General features: G+C 40.2%; 1 protein-coding gene across 1 annotated transcript; it reads right to left on the bottom strand.

The window, feature by feature from the left end:
* Positions 1 to 2,175: 2,175 nt before the first annotated feature.
* CDO1 (cysteine dioxygenase type 1) lies at positions 2,176 to 14,371 on the bottom strand. The gene is made up of 5 exons (XM_008014185.3): positions 13,873 to 14,371; positions 10,873 to 10,950; positions 8,859 to 9,013; positions 4,093 to 4,262; positions 2,176 to 2,907 (listed from the first exon to the last, which is right to left on the bottom strand). Exons 1-5 carry the CDS (start codon positions 14,040 to 14,042, stop codon positions 2,878 to 2,880), a joined length of 603 nt encoding a protein of 200 aa, XP_008012376.1. The 5' UTR covers positions 14,043 to 14,371; the 3' UTR covers positions 2,176 to 2,877.
* Positions 14,372 to 16,869: the final 2,498 nt, after the last annotated feature.

Raw genomic sequence — 16,869 nt, 5'->3', positions numbered from 1 at the left:
ATAGTGTGATTGGGAAATTCCTCTCTGGGCAGATGGCATCTGATCTGAAACCTGATGGGCAAGAATGAGCCAGTCACGTAAAGAACTGAGAGAGGACATTCTAGGCAGAGGGAGCCACAGTGCCAAGCTCCAGCTGCAGGTGAGATGGGAGGTACTGAGTGCTATGGTGTGCTTGGCCATCTGTCTCCACCTGTCTCCTCACTTTAGGGCTACTCCTCTTCTACCCTCAGGTCTCCACTCCCTTTTACATCCCACCTACTTTAGCAAACAGTATGATTCCAGCCCTCAATATTCCTTCTCACTCCTACAAAATCCTCTTGAGATCTTGATGCCATCACTGCCTTGCTTATGTGCAAATACCCCAGTGACCCAAGCAAACAGTAAGTTCTGGGAGAAGCAGTACATTGGCTCCTGCATAAATGTTGTTATGGACTGGAGGGAGCAGGCCAATTACAGAGGCAGGGAGGGTGGTGAGGCCATCTATATTGAGCCTCACATTCACAAAGTTCTTCACATTTACATTTGACCATCACTGTCATACATAGGGTATTATATCATTTATGTGTGTTAAAGGTGCTATTTATTAAGCACTTATGTATATGTATAAAACATATAACTATACCATAATTTTGCTTTTTGTTATAATGGGATACAAAAAAAAAAAAAAATGAGAAGTGGCTCAGCCTTCTTTTACGTCAAAAGGCCTAAATATAAAGAGAATGAATTTGAGAGGATGACTGCTTGAGATCAAATCCTGGCTTCAATCCTAGCTCTGTAATATCTTGGCTGATACCTTTTGGCAAGTTTCTTAACCGTGCTGAATATGTGTATATAGAGAGAGGAATTGTGTCCTAGGATGGATGGTAAAAAGAGCCTCCCTCACACCTAATTTAGAGAATGATATATAGACAAGGTTTTTGGACTTCTGGGTTAATATTGTAATGGGATGTAACTCTGTGATCAGGAGAATGGTCTTCCAAAGGCACTGATATCTAATACTCAGAACCTAGAAATGTTATTTCATGTGGCCCAAAACAAAACAACTTCTCAGATGTGATTAAGGATACAATCTTGAGATGGAGACATTGTCCACTTCCTCAAAGTGGAAAAGGGAAGTAAATAAGACATAGAAGAAGGACTAAATCCACCATTGCTGGCTTTGAAGATGGAGGAAGGATGTTCAAGTCAAGGAATACTGGACAGTCTTTAGGAGCTGAAGGAGAAAGAAACCCACAAAACAAGAAAACAGATACTGCCCAGCCTACAGAAAGGAGTGCAGCCCTTATAATACTGATTCTAGCGCTGTGCAGCAGACTTCTGCAGGGCTATAGAATAACACATCTGCATTACTTTAACCCACTAAGTTTGTGATAATGTGCTACATACAGCAGCAGAAATATACCAATTCATTAAGGTTACTTTTCAGAATTGTTAGTAGGCTCAAACAACTTATAACAATACCTAATATATAGTAAGCATTCAATAAGTGTTAATCTTTCTAAAGGATGAGAGGAAGCTAACATAAATACTAATGTGAGCTATACAAACAATGTAACCAATGAGCTACACAGAAACTATTTTTAAATAAGGACTTTGCTAACTAAATTCCCAGAATCAATAAGCTCTAAGATTATGACAGACATTCCTAAAAAAGTTGCTTAGAGCAGGAAGAGCAAACTCGAATGCATATGCAGGCTTTGCAGGTAACAAATAATGGAAATAGGTGAGTTTGGGACTGCAGCAGATTGGAGGGCCAGCCCATTTAAGAGGCAAACCCTAGCCTAGCCAACTAAAACCAATAAAAATGCAGTGCAGACCAAGTGTTCTAGATAATTCAAATTTTGAGCAGCTAGAATCCCTCAACTTCTACGAAATCTCCAGTTTTTAAATGTTGAAAACCAATCCATATTTAAACACATACATGTATAGACACACAATTTTCAGGCAACACTGACCATGTCTGAGCCACACTACAGCCAGAGGCTCTCAGGTTGGTGTCTCTGACCAACTAGTGAAGATATTAAGTCCAAAAAGGTAAGTTGTTTTTGAATGTTTTCTGGCTCTCTCATATTCTTACATCATAAAAGCATCTGTCACAGTGCTTTTGTACATCTAAATCTACGAAACTGATTTATGGGAAGTTTGTATCACGTTAATCAGAAAGACAACTTCAAATTGTGTTCAAATCCACTTTATTAAAATTATTTTGCAATTTTAGCCGTACAAAATCTTTTGACTATGACCATGGGACACAGACGTGAGTTTATGTTTTGGTTTGTTGTGGTTTGGGGAGCATGTACTTCTCTAAATCCTCTGCACTTCCTTTCATTACCCAATGGCAGAGTGCTGTAAGTTCCTCTCCATTATCCATAGAAAAGAAATTTGTAAGGTAAGACTGAAAAAATAAAATCTACAGATTCACAAAATTATCTTCCAATATTAAGAACATACAAAGTATACTAAAGACATCTACGGTTAGTCCTCCAGGTAACAAAGCAAGCATTTGATGTTTGAGGTTTCTGTTTTTACTTCTTGCTAATTACAGTTCAGAGACCAAAGTATTTCCAAAAGCTATGAAAACCCTCACTGACGCTCCTAGTATGGATTCAATGGAATCAGAGGATAGAACTAGGAGAGCACTTGAAAACTTGCCTTTAAAAATCACAAGACTTTCTTTTCCTTAGTGGGACTTTTCTTCTGCAGTAGCTGAGGGCACTACTTGCTTACTTAATGCTTATAATTAGCATCTGCCTTACAGTAGATCTAAGTATTGGCTTATTTAAGTACATTACTGGATAGCACATGGTAGGTAGCCTTTTTGTCCAAGGCAAACATACAGCAAGGCTTAAAGTAAAACCTCAGAGGGTTTGGTCCTCCTTAATTGTTCTCCAGTGAGCCCGAAGTTGCCTGTAAAAAAGGGAAAAAGAGAAAGCTGTGTAAGAATCTTTACAAAAGACATTTTGGCTCGTTCTAAATAGTTCCGCTTTTGTAGCAGTGTATGAAAACTCAGCAAGGGCGGCCGGGCGCGGTGGCTCAAGCCTGTAATCCCAGCACTTTGGGAGGCCGAGACGGGCGGATCACGAGGTCAGGAGATCGAGACCATCCTGGCTAACACGGTGAAACCCCGTCTCTACTAAAAATACAAAAAACTAGCCGGGCGAGGTGGCGGGCGCCTGTAGTCCCAGCTACTCCGGAGGCTGAGGCAGGAGAATGGCGTGAACCCGGGAGGCGGAGCTTGCAGTGAGCTGAGATCCGGCCACTGCACTCCAGCCCGGGCTACAGAGCAAGACTCCGTCTCAAAAAAAAAAAAAAAAAAAAAGAAAACTCAGCAAGGGCAAGGGAGCCTTGTTTTTCCTGCAATAAGAATCTCTCTTAGGGTTTGGAATGTGGAAGATAAAGATGAAGTGGGGCGATAATGAGAAAATTCTGCCCTGGCTTCCCTCAGAGGCTGTGCTTTCACTAAGACTCATAAGGATTGTTTTGGTCTCCATTTTCACACATTGTCTATTTCTGGATATTCTGATAATTAAATAAAGACTATTCCTCTAAACAACAAACTTATTTCAGAGGTAGAAGACTGCCCTGCTATATTAGTGTTGGTTGCCTTTTTATTTTTAGTAGGAAATGCTTCTTTCTCAAGGAGGAACCTGTTAGTATAGTTTATTCTTATTTGTGGTATAAATGGCATAACAACTCTAAGCAACCTTGGCAAACAAAACAGACAATTTTCTTTAGTTATATCCTCAGAATAACCTTTACAAAGGTTGACTATGCAACTTATTCCTGTTGGCCCAGCAAATTAGACCTATGAATAGTAAGTTATGGCAGTTATATCAAATAATAGTTTTCACTCTTATTTCCCAAGTAAATGAAAACATTTTAAGCACACATTTGAAGTTTGTCAAATAATCTTTGGATCTAACATAATAAGTTTCTAAAAATAAATTGAAGAGATAGTCTCTAAAGTTAAATAAAACAATCAAGATATATTGGGCCTTACCCATGAGTTAAGACTCATCTCATTCTTTGCATACATATAGTGTAATAGTGCCAACCTACAAGGCATTTAAACCTAGAAGAAATTATACTCACATATGGAGTTCTGATTCCAAATTTACTATGGAATGTCATGGTGACTTTGTTTTTATGTCCTGTTCTTTGATCAAAGGCATGGCACGTATTGAAAGGTGGACTGTACAAGTGGAGGCTCACGGCAGGTTCCGTATGGCTGATGTTCTCTACTCGATGTAAGCCAATGGAATCTAAACAATATCCAAGAGGGAAAAATAGATAAAGAAGCCTAGACAACAGCTGTAGGTAAAATTTCTGTGAGTCATCTGAGATCATGAATCAATTGTGATTCAAATGGAATAGATATTAGAATTGAACTTGTACTTAAAGATAGTAAGTAACATGCATGCATTAGCCTCTGCTCCTTCCTGAAAACCCTCTCCAATGGCAGTAAAAAAATAAAAAAGACATCAATATACAAAGACAAAATAGGAAAAGAGAAAACACTAACAAAAATTTGAAAGCTTGGAAAGTAAGATGGATAGCTTTACAGAGCAGAGAAAGCTAAATCCTTAGCCATCCATGGGGGAAGTCAAGAAATAACCTGATTTATATCTTGAAACTCCAAATAGCACAGGAATTGACAGCACCAGGTACTTCCGGAAATGAGGGTAAAGATAGGGCTGTAGATATAAGAACTGGTTTAAAGCCTGTTTAAGAAGTAGAGTCTCAAAACCCTTTTACCAATTCTCTCTCTTCTTTCTTTTCAGCAGCAGACTAAGATCTAGTCTCTAGGTGTAAGAGATCAACTTGGGACTGATGGCAATCAGGTGAAAAACAGATGAATTAAACAAAAGCTTCCATACTGAATGGTAAAAGTCCCTGCTTTAGTCATCACCTAGCTGCAAGAATGCTGCCAGACAAGATTTTTCTTTCCAGGCAGAAGATAGGAAGCAGCTTCTCAGAGAATCTGACTGGCTCAAGAAAAAAGCTTTAAAGATATTGTCGCTGGATGTTCCTGAAGGAAAAGGCTCTGCCAGACTATCAAAAAGTGAAATCCAGTTGACAAGCTCCACTCATGTTCAGGGTTACCAATTAATTTTTTTGTTCTTGGTTTTTAAATATTAGCAAATCGCCAAGGTCACCAGACATTTGAGCAAGGCCTCTAGTATGAAAGACAGAGGTCAGAGCAAACAAAAAAGCAACCTGCAACAGAGACTACTCAGGGGAAGTGTTCAAAAGCCTATCATTAACTTTTTCCCAGAAATAAGAGAAAATACCATAAAAGGGACCATAATACAAAAAGAGGTTGAAGAAACAGAAACCAGAAAAGAGTTGGCAGGAAATGCTGAAGAAGACTCAAAGAACAAAAGGACAAAGACAGAAAATAGAAAAGAAAGACAAAAAAAATGAGGAACCGTTCAAGAGGTTTAATATCTAAATAGGAGTTTCAGAAATAGAATTTTAAAAATAATTCAAAGAAATAACCTGTGAATGTTTTCCTGAGTTGAAGGACATGAACTCCCAGATTTAAAAACCCACTGAGTACCCAGCACAATGAATGAGTCATCAAACAAGACACATAACTATGAAATTTCAGAATACTGGGGATAGAGAGAAGGCACCAAAAGAGAAGGTCCCTAAAGTTTCTAGAAAGAAAAAAAAGGTTTCATAGAAAGATTCAATAATTAGAATGGCACCAGGTTTTTCTTTATTTTGTTTTTGTCTTTGTTTTTTTTGGGGAAAAAAAAAAAAAAAAAAGACAGGGTCTCATTCTGCTGTCCAGGATGAAGTAAAGCAGTGGGATCTTGGCTCACTGCAGCCTCCACCTCCCGGTCTCAAGTGATCCTCTCACTCAGCTTCCCAAGTAGCTGGGACATAGGCGCCTGCCACCAAGCCCTGCTAATTTTTGTGTTTTTGGTAGAGATGGGGTTTCAACATGTTGCCCAGCCTGTTCTTGAACTCCTGGGCCCAAGCAATTCTTCCATCTTAGCCTCCCAAAGTGCTGGGATTAGAGGTGTGAGTCACCACACCCAGCCAGCACTAGCCTTCTGATAAGAACACTAGAAACTAAAAGACAAAGGAATTACCCTCATGGTTATGAGGGAAGATGTTTACCAGGTGATAATCCATACCTAGCTAAATTATCAATCAAGTTGTAAGGGTTGAATACAGAGATTTTTAAATACATGGGGTCTTAAAAATTTACCTTCCAAGAATCCTTTCTTGTGAAGCCATTGGAGCATATGCTCCACCAAAACAAGGGCATCAACCAAGAATGAAAAAAAATCATGAGATCAGGAAAGAGGGGATCCAGCCACAGGAAAGAGCAAAGGGAAAGCTTGAGAGAATGTAAGCCTTACATTGTAAGGAATCTCAGGATCACAGCTCACCCCGGGCCTAGAGATCAACCAATCTGTGCTGAAGCAGTCAAGAGGCCCTGGGAGAGAGAGCTTCAAGAAGATTTAAACACACACACACACACACACACACCCCAAAAAAGATGAAATACTCAATTAAAAATGTTAATAAACTTACATAGTTACAAGAAAGTTTCAAGGATTAATCAAGTAATGAATTTAGTGTAACTAATGTAGGCAACCCATGTGACTTTGTGCTTTCTTCATGATCTAGCTCCATGAGTGCGCATCATAAAGAATGAAGCATAGAACCAGAAGACTTAAGTTCTACTTCTCTAGCTAATTAGCGAAGCTATCTTTGAACAAGTCACACCTTCTAGGATCTTTCATTTTCCTTATTTCTGAAACTAGGGCCTAATTCTCAGATCTGCAAATTCTTTGATCCTGTAGCTTGTTGCGTTCATAATATACTGGCTTAAGCATAGTTTTGAACAACTGTTCACCACTGCAGGTTCATGCATTATCTAATGCATGCTGACAATCCTGCAAGCAAAGACCCTGCAAAAACAAGTTGCCCATCCTTTAGAGAAGCTCCTATTAATAATCCAGGCATTATTATTATATTTTGATCTTTGCTTCTTTTTCCTTTATGGTCATGGTGTACCCTCTGTCACAGTAATACTGGACTTTTCTTGGGGATATTTATGAAGGACAGTTAGGCTCAGGCCCTGTCGACCTTTTGCCCATTACAATAGGCAACTAGGTCTCCTTGCCCCAGTCCTCCCTTCTCCTCCACCCTATGTTGCATGCTGCTACCAAATCGATCAAGATATTCCCAATTACAACTCTGCTGACCAAACAAAGTCCTTACTTTTAGCTGGTCTTGCAGGCCCATACCCTGAGCTCACTTTACTCTCCTGCTAATCCACTGACCAAACCCATTCTTCTTTCTTTACTTCCCCCAATGCTGGAATAGTTTCCATTTTTCACAATGATTGTACCTTTACTTGTGCTCTTCCTTGTACTTGAAACATCCTTCCCCCTGATCACTATTCATCTCCACCCCTACTCCTGCATCTGTAAGAATCAGAGGTTGAAAATTTGTGGCTTTTAAGTTATTTGGGTAATTAGTCTACAGAATAATTAACATATCCCACCCAATACTTTACTGATTGGCAAAATTTCATATAAAATGCAGAATTTCCAACTTCTGTGGAGAAAGAAACCAGGCTGATTTCACTGGAGCTGGGTGGCCACTGCTGTCACCTTAGTATGAGGCTTGTATACTCCAGTTCATACCAGGCCTCACCACAGCTTTATCCCTGATGTATATCACTTCCTTATCTGTTTGGATTCTATAGGATTTTGCATTGAAGACCCTTGAAAAAGCTTACTTATTCTTAAAGATCTGACCTGTTTTCACAAGCACTGTGACTCCAGCTGGAAGTAATTATTCTGAAAGATGTGTGGCTTTATTGTGAATATACAGACAACAGACATTGTTCTTGGAAATCTGGTGTGCCTTATAGATACCAAGCCTCACATTATCTGGGTAAATGAATCAGAGCTTCCTGCCACATAGGAAACTAACATCCTTGTGTTATGTGAATGAGGGAAAACTTCCCATACCATCTGACCTTTGCAAGTGACTTGCATACAGGCCAAATATCGAGGCCAGTAAGATTTATGAAAAAAAAAAAAAAACTAGCTTTGCCAAAAAAAGTCCCCCAAAACTCTATAATACTTTATATAGGTGGGGTACATGCTGAATAAGACCATAGGTTTTTGAATCAAATTGCTTAGGTTCAAATTCTGGTTGCCACTTAGAAGCTGAGTGACCTTGGACAAATTATTTTATCTTCCTATGTACTGGCAACTTCATATGTAAATGAGAATAAAAAACTACCTGTCTCATATACCTTTTAATGAGCTTTTTGGAAAGTTACTATTCCTTTTAGGAATATGAAAGTTAATCACTGCCTCTCTTGAAAAGTATTTGGCTATCCCATATCTCATTTAGAAAAGATAATGAAATCTTGGTAAGATATGTATAAATCACTAGCCAATAATGTGCTTTGTAAAATTTCCCTGGAGGATACTTTTTAGGTATGCTATACGTATTTTAGAAAAACAGAGACTAGCTAGCATTCTTAATTAGTTACAGAACATTTTGTTCTATTCTCTAACACAAAGCTAATGTTTCCAACTTGATCTGTTTTGTTGAAAGACTCCACTGAAGTAAATTCATATTTTATTTTAACTGTCTTGTCTTGGCAAGTAAATGACTTTTCAGTGGATACTAACCTGCATGCATATGTTTTCAATAAGTGATTCCAACCCAGGTTTAATGTTTAAGTCATTTCCAAAGTATTTTAAATCATGACTCATGATCCAGGTTTTACTGCATAAAAAGTATAAGTAACCAATATTTCAGAAAAAAGGTCATGGTTCTTCCCACTTGCCCTTAGAAAAAGAATAAGATGTTACCATTGATGTAGGCACACTGGTTTTCCCTCAAGACTCTTTCAGACTTCTTGACCATCTCATTGGATTTTTTGTCAGGCCAGGCAAATAATGTCTCCTTTAGATTTCCCTGTAGCATCTTCAGAAAGCAGTGGGAGTTGGTATGATCATGAATACTGCTACATGTACACAAAATGACAATTGAACTCAGTAGATGGTCTAGTGTCCAGACCTGCACTTAACAGTCTTCCCAGAACTGACACCTACATACTATCAATAAGCCATCTCCCCAGCCAAAATCCATTTCAGCTAAATTTTAAAAATGTTATCAATTTACAGTTCAACAATGTTCAGGGTAAAGTAATAATATGTCATCTATATCAATTCATATAAAAAGTACAATTTTGATGCATACCCCTACTAAAGAACAGTTTTATTAACTTTGTTATACTATTTTGATAATAGAAACACAAAACCAGCAACATTTTCTCTTCCCCCAAATACATATAACTCACTTAAACTGGGCTAGAATTTGATTATGAAAGTACATTAGAGAAATTTTAGAAAGGATTAAGACAATCATCCATAGCAATTGTACCACATTGAGAAGATCCACTTAACATTTAATGTTTTTTTCCCCAAGGCTTTTCTCTTTTCTCCTTCCTTTGGCGAGCTGTAAGGAGAGAAGGTATCTGTATGTGTATTACCATCCTAAAGTTATACTGTACATAAAATGTTAACACTGTGCCAATTTAGAGTGCTCTACCTGTGATTACCTTCCAACATTGGTGGGAGAAAGTTAATTGGATTTGAGGAAACAAAGGATTTATTTATGCAATCTTAGAGTAAATAGTATTTAAGTATATGAGGCAGTCATGGTTACAGGGTTAATTAAAATATATGTATCTTTATACATTTTGGGTATTCATTTCGTATACTGAATTTTATTAATCTATATATGTACCATAAAAAGAATTTGTTTCCTAAATCCACAGAGCCTAGTCCCACTCCGGACATAATGTGCTTTCAAAAATATTGAGAGAATGAATGGAAACACTTCATTCCATATGAGTAAATAAATGCACTCTACAGACCTACTTTCTAAACACTTATAAATTCATGTTTCCTTTCATAAAAATGGATCTAAATTATTGCTTTTACCATTCTCAAAAGACTGAGAAAGATAGTAATACTTAGATGATAATAAGACTGTCAAACGTGAAACTAAAGACAAATTAAGGAGCTAAGTTTCAAGGAAACAGTATAAACTGCCTTTTCAGTAAAGAAACTAAATCATTAACTTGAAGTAGAAAGCAATTTTCTGAATTTGCAATGCTTTTCTAGCTTCTCCATCCTTTGGTCTTTGGTCCCACGATTGTTTACACACTTCAAACACCACAAATGTGAAGTGTAAACACAATTTCACATAAAATTTAACTCCATAGAAAACAGAGTATGGTTAACTTAAGGGGGTTACTTACCTCCTTTGATTTACTATTCATTTTGGGGGCTGTTTTTAATATGTGTGGTGTATGCGTGAATGCCCTGTGCTAACTCTCATGAGAATTTTTGTTGGGATTAGGGAACATTATGAACAAGTAATTAGAAAATGAGGGCTGGGTGTGGTGGCTCATACCTGTAATCCCAGCACTTTGGGATGTCGAGGTGGGTGGATCACCTGAAGTCAGGAGTTCGAGACCAGCCTAACCAGCATAGTGAAACCCCGTTTCTACTAAAAATACAAAATTAGCCAGGCAGGGTGGTGCATGCCTGTAATCCCAGCTACTCAGGAGGCTGAGGCAGGAGAATCACTTGAACCCGGGAGATGAGGTTGCAGTGAGCCAAGATTGTGCCATTGCACTCCAGCCTGGGCAACAAGAGCGAAACGCCGTCTCAAAAAACATAAATAAATAAATAAATAAAAACAAAAAAAGAGATTTGTTAGTACTTGTAAGGCCTGTGGCTAGCCTGGTACTATACTTTTCATATGCTAGAACACATGCTGTAATAAATATCTGTGAATGAATAGTTATTTTACCTGCCATGTCCTTCACCCCAACAGAGAATCATCAGATTAAATTTTCCGTTTCCTTGATCCACAAGATTTCGGGTATACCTAAAAAAAAAAAAAAACCCAATATATTCAGAAGTTTTAATTTGGTTGCTGAAACAAGCACTGGAAAAAGTAAGTGTGTCACCAAGTACCATTTATTCACAAATGTTAACATTTCTCCCCTAAGCAATTTTGCATGCAGTTTTCTAATTAGAAATCCAACATAAATGAAAAATCCTTTTTCACAGTTAATTTTGAACTGCTGCATTTACAGAGGTAGCTGCTCAGTTTTAATTAATGGCATGGGAAAAATAACAGGAAAAAAACTGAAATTGCACGTTTCTCAATGTGACGGCCTCAAACTGCTGGAGTAAGTTTCTCATAGAAAAATATTTCCAAAGTGCATTACTGGTTCAGGCAAGAATGTTGTTATTGTATTTTTTTTCTTTTTCTGCCTGTAGCTAAATCAGGACTTGAGAAACAAGATTTCATTAAATAGCTGTTCTAGAATTCTTAGTTTCACTAAAGCCTAGACACAAACCACATTCAAAGGCCCTTACAATGAAAAGTCTTCTGTGGGGGTTGATCTAAGTACCAGAACAAAGAAGACTACATTAGTGAAGTAAAGAACCCTCTAAACCTCTTACAATTAGGAGAAACCAGTAACTGGCAAACACATACACACAGACACACATACCACAACCAACCACCACCACCAACAACAACAAACTGCAAACCACGACCACAATGATAGCACCAGGAAAAAGGTACAATCAACGTCAAAGTTTCTATTGGTCCAAGGTGTACTGTTGACAGCATCTAGTTAGCAAAGTTTCATAATTATGACATTCATTTAGGCTGTCACGTTAAAGAAAAGGGGTCTTTACTCCATTTTTGGGGAGTTTTTGTTCCCTTGGTCATCAGTTAACCCTTGTCTAGCATGCCCCTTCCATCCCGTCCCATTCCTCCCCACCCCCAGGTGCCCGAAGAGCACGATCCTATTAAGTGCTTTTTAGCCTCAGTTTTCTCTACTTTGTAGCTCTTTATGACCTAACAAGAAGCTGTGCACAAAACCTTCAATTCACAGTAAACTGAGTTACTGCAGAAGGAACTCACAAGTCTTAGGATAATCTTTCTTGCTTCTCTAAGGCTTCTTTCAAAGAATTCACAGCCTGGCCCACACTGGAGCATATTCTGTCTTGATTCTTCTGCACTGGCCCTCCCGAAGTCAGAGAACAGAATCCTTCACAGAGCTAGGCATCTATTTAACGCAAAAAAAATACTGTAGAATTGAATTCTCTCCCATCTCCTGTCTTCCCACAACTGCCTGCTCAGGACTACATCCATTATGTTAATGAGCTGTACTTCAGATATCTGTGAAAAGACCAATCAACCCGACTGGTTGCCCTTCAAAAGGTTTAGAGTTTGTCAATCAAGACTACTTCAAGGTCCTTGAAAATACACTTGTTCTAAAGATTAAAGATTAAAAACGGTTACAACCTGTCCTGATTTAATAGTGGTTTAGAGTGTAGGCTCTGGAACAATAATGCTAACCCTGCTACTCGATAGAAGACCTCGTGCAAGTTAATCAACCTCTTCATTGCCTACCATGCTTCATATGTGTCAAGTAACTGGAAGACTTCCTGTCCGATAACAAATCTTCAATTACCTGGAGCAAATGCAAGAAAATTTAAAAGCTAGACTCTCTGGTAGCTTTCACCGCTACAGAAGCACTCTACCAGGAACTAAGCTGACAGGAGCCAAAGGAATTTCCTCAAGTCACTTGTATATGAAAAATGGGATCCTTAGTGGGCTTCACTTTTTCTATTTCAAATCCTAAAATAGAGTTGAAACCGCCCATGCCAACAAAACTTTACCAAATATCCTACCTGTTAAACAGTGACTAAAAGAACCTGCTCCCAAGAAAAACAAACTTACTTCTTTCCTTATTTTCTTTCACTTACCCCTTTCTCCCAACCCTAAACCCAAAAAACCATAAAGATTGATGCGCTGGCTGCTCAGAAAAACTAGAACCTCTCACACTTCGGGGTGATTAAATTTTACCTCTGGCCCCGGAGGATTGGTAGACAGATTCAACTTAATCACCAAGCCAAGCAGGGGCTGCAAAAAAGTCAGCTTACCAGGGCACCTCACTCAAATATATCTGGGAAGTAGGAGTCTTTAATTTACATTGTAGATGCTCAGAACCGAGGATAAGAGAAATCAGATCGTTTGGGGGCTGAAAAAAAACGACGGTCGAATATTCAATTTGCGAAACCTGGCAGTGGTTTGAATAAACCCGCAGTCGGGGAAGTTGGTTTGGGAAAGGGAACAACAGAAATTGCGTAGTGGCAGCTGACGGCCACAAAAAGCTATTTTACATGAGTAAAAATGCCTGCTATAAGGTGCCCGGTTGCAGGCGACAGAAGGCGCAGTGATGGAGAACTGACGTGGGTGACTTGTCTTCTTCATCATCACCCACTTCTCCCGACGGCTGATGTAGTGCTCTCCTGGGAGCACCCTCCGCTAGTACCGCCAGACAGTTCCTTAAGCTGCCAGGCGGGCCGGAACCTGAGTGCGGTCTCTCTGCATCTTCGCGCCGGGGGCTAACGATGGCTTGGGAGTGTGGGCACTGCTCCCGAGGCCAGGGGCAGGAGGACTGGTGGTTTAGAAGCAGAGGGGTTTGCGGGAGAGAAGAGAACAAAAGTCTCGCAGACGCGCTGTGACCTCCCTTCCCAGCGCCTGCCCGCAGTCCCCGGCCGGAGGCCAGCAAGGCCAGTATGATCCACCTTCCGCCTGCGCTGTGGCCGCGGAGCCCCAAGCGAGTCGTGCCAGCCCCGCGGCTCGCCAGCGAGGGGGCGAGCGGCTGGCGCAGCGCGGCCCGAGCTTCCCGAGCCAGTCACACTGGGCTGCGTGCCCCACGTCCATTCCTCCTCAGACTGGGCGAGTGGGCGCCGCCTGGCATTGAGGCTGCAGCGCGCTCACCTGTACTGGTCGAACTTGGCGTACATAGCCCACTCGGTGGGGTCGCTCTCGTAGGCTTCCATGATGGCCTGCACCTCCTCTACATTGACCTCATCGCCGGCGAAGAGCTGGTGCAGGATGCAGATCAGATCGGCCAGGGTCCGTGGCTTCAGCACCTCGGTCTGCTCCATCTCGTGCGGAGCCGGCTGCGTGCGCGTCTCACTGCTGGGCTGCGGTAAGAGTAGCTGAGCGAAACAAGGAGCTGGGGGCGAGGGAGCCTAACAGCCCGCTAGACCGCTAAGCAGACACACGCAGAAACCCAGCGTTCGAGTGCCAAAACGTAAGGATGTCGTCGCAAAGACAGCAAGAGACCCACCCCCCCGCCGCTGGCAGCGCAGTGGATCCGGGCTCGTTGGAGACGCCGCGCGCACATAAATCAGGTTCAGATCTGTGGGGTTCACCCTCCCGGGCCCCTTTTAAGCGCTTGGAGTCACTAGGAATGTACCAACGGCCCTTGGAGGGTGGACGAGGCGGAGAGCCACCCAAGAAAGAGGGCGGAGGCGGGGAGACTGCGGACACGGACCACGCGCATATGCCCTGCTTCCCCGGACTCCCCGCCTTCCCAAGAGCCCCGTTGTCTCCAGCGTCCCAGGGCTCGCGTGGGCTCCGCGCAATCTCTCCCCCACTTTTGCGGCGCGTTTTAGCCGTCCGGCCTAACGCCTCTCCCCGCTCCACCTCCGCCGCTGTGGTTCGCGACGCTGGGACGTAGACAAAAAGGGTCGGCGGAGATTGCTGCGAGGGCGGACGCTGAGTAAAGAAGGAAAAGAAAAGGGAAGGAGAGGGACATCTCTTCAAATGGAGAATTGTGAGGAGCCTGCGAAGACTGAGGATGGATTCCACTCCTAGGCCGGAGATCGCCTGTTTTGTCAATTGAAACTATCCAGAATACGCCCCAGGCTAGGTGGAAATAAGTCGAAGACATATATGTATATGTGTGCGTATATATATATATACACACACACACACACATACCTTCTGTCAAAATATATTTAAGTATACACACACATATTTTTTGAAATGTGTAGTGAAATATATTTTGACAAAGGAGACTCGGGTCTCTAGTAAGACAATTTGTGAAACGATGGAAAACCAAGAACTCTTTGATTTTAAAATCAAATATCTTCTTTTAAAAAAAGAATATATATATATATATTTTGCCAAAATATATTTAAGTACATACACATATTTTTTAAAATGTGTACTGAAATACATTTTGGCAAAGGAGACTCGGGTCTCTAGTAAGACAAATAGTGAAACGCTGGAAAAGCAAGAACTCTTTGATTTTAAAATCAAATATTTTCTTTTAAAAAAATCCAGTGCACAGAGCGAGCCTCCGTCTCAAAAAAAAAAAAAAAAAAAAAAAAAAAAAAAAAAAAAAAAAAAAAAAATTCCAGTGCAAGGAATCTGGTATTTCATTTGATGGTGTAAAAGGGGGCTTTTTCTGAGGAGATGGGGCTCTGACGCAATAATTTCAGAGGCTCTAATTAGATTTGAATCTCTCAAGCATGTGCTTGAAGGAGCCTGCTAATAAGGAAACACGTTTCTACGTCATGCATAGCACCTAACACGTTGGGAACAACACAAATCAAGTAAAGTAGCATTTAAATGAGAAAGATGTTAAAGACGGAGGAAATTCAAGTGTAGATTTCTTTCTTCCCATTATGGATGGACCCAGGGAATAATTTGGATTTAAGGTTACTAAAGTTCTAGACTTCTGAAGACCTGTTTTTTTTCTAGACTATGATCGCCCTCCCTCGTGTATATACATGTATACAATGAAATTGACTTGTGCCAGGTAGTCTTAAACATCTCTGGTAAAACTCGCTACATTATATTCTAACAGTGTTGTTAAAAGCTCAATCACCTATTGTTCAAAAATGGCTATAGGTAGAAAGCATTCCAGAAGCCAGCTTTGGTAATGTGTGTTGCTACCGGGTAGTGAATTAACAAAGTATTTTGTGACAGAGTAACCTGTAAACTTTTCATTGTTTACTCAAATTGTTTTTTATTCTTGGCAATGTTTTCTACTGAGTCTCTTAATTCATTTCAGCTAGTGTAATCCATAAATATTTGGAATGAACAAAAAAAAAGTAAGCACAATTTATCTTTTCTACATTTCACTTGATAAAACTTCTAAATTTTTCTGACAATTTCATTTTTCTTTCTCTGACTCCTCTTTTTCTTTTTAAATTTTTATGAAAGTAATATATTCACATAGCTTAAAAAAAATCAGTAGTACTGGAAGGTCAATGAAAAGCAGCAGGTCCTTTTAACCATTCCCGACGATCTGTCCTGTACTTAAAGAGTCAGTCTCTTAGCTCTTCTAACTATTCCTTGTGGTAATTACTTCCTTTTTCCAAAAATAGGTTTATTTTTTTTTTTTGTTTCAGCAATTTTAGATATTATCTAGTCATTTTACATTATGAAAGCTCCACTAGTTTATTATTCATTCATTAATTTATTCAACAAATGTCTTTTTGGGTGAATACAAATTTTCATTTCACCTGAGTAAATACCTAGGAGTGAGACTGCTGGGCCATTTAGTCAGTGCATGTTTAACTTTGCAAGAAATTGACAAACTAATTTGCAAAGGGTCTGTGCCATTTCACATTCTCAACAGCAATGTATGAGTTCTAGTTGCTCTGCATCCTCACCAGGTATTGTCAGTTTTACCGATTTTGGTCAAATAGGGGTGTGCTGATATCGCATTGTGTTGTTCATTTTCTATGTCTCTAATTATTACGGGCAGCTCTTTGTTCTTAGAGCTCCCAAGATGGTGGCCGGCCGCTCCCAAGATGGCAACAAGCCTTTTGTTCTCTGACTTGGGGTTCTTGGCCTCATGGATTCCAAGGAATGAAACCTTGGGCCATGCGGTGAGTATTATAGCTCTGTTAGAATCCGTGGGTCACGGAAGAGAACCATGGAACCCAGCGACTAGTGTTCAGCTTAATTAGGACT

This window comes from Chlorocebus sabaeus, chromosome 23 (assembly GCF_047675955.1).
Source record: "Chlorocebus sabaeus isolate Y175 chromosome 23, mChlSab1.0.hap1, whole genome shotgun sequence".
Classification (NCBI taxonomy): domain Eukaryota; kingdom Metazoa; phylum Chordata; class Mammalia; order Primates; family Cercopithecidae; genus Chlorocebus; species Chlorocebus sabaeus.
This window is presented reverse-complemented; position numbering and strand designations above follow the sequence as displayed.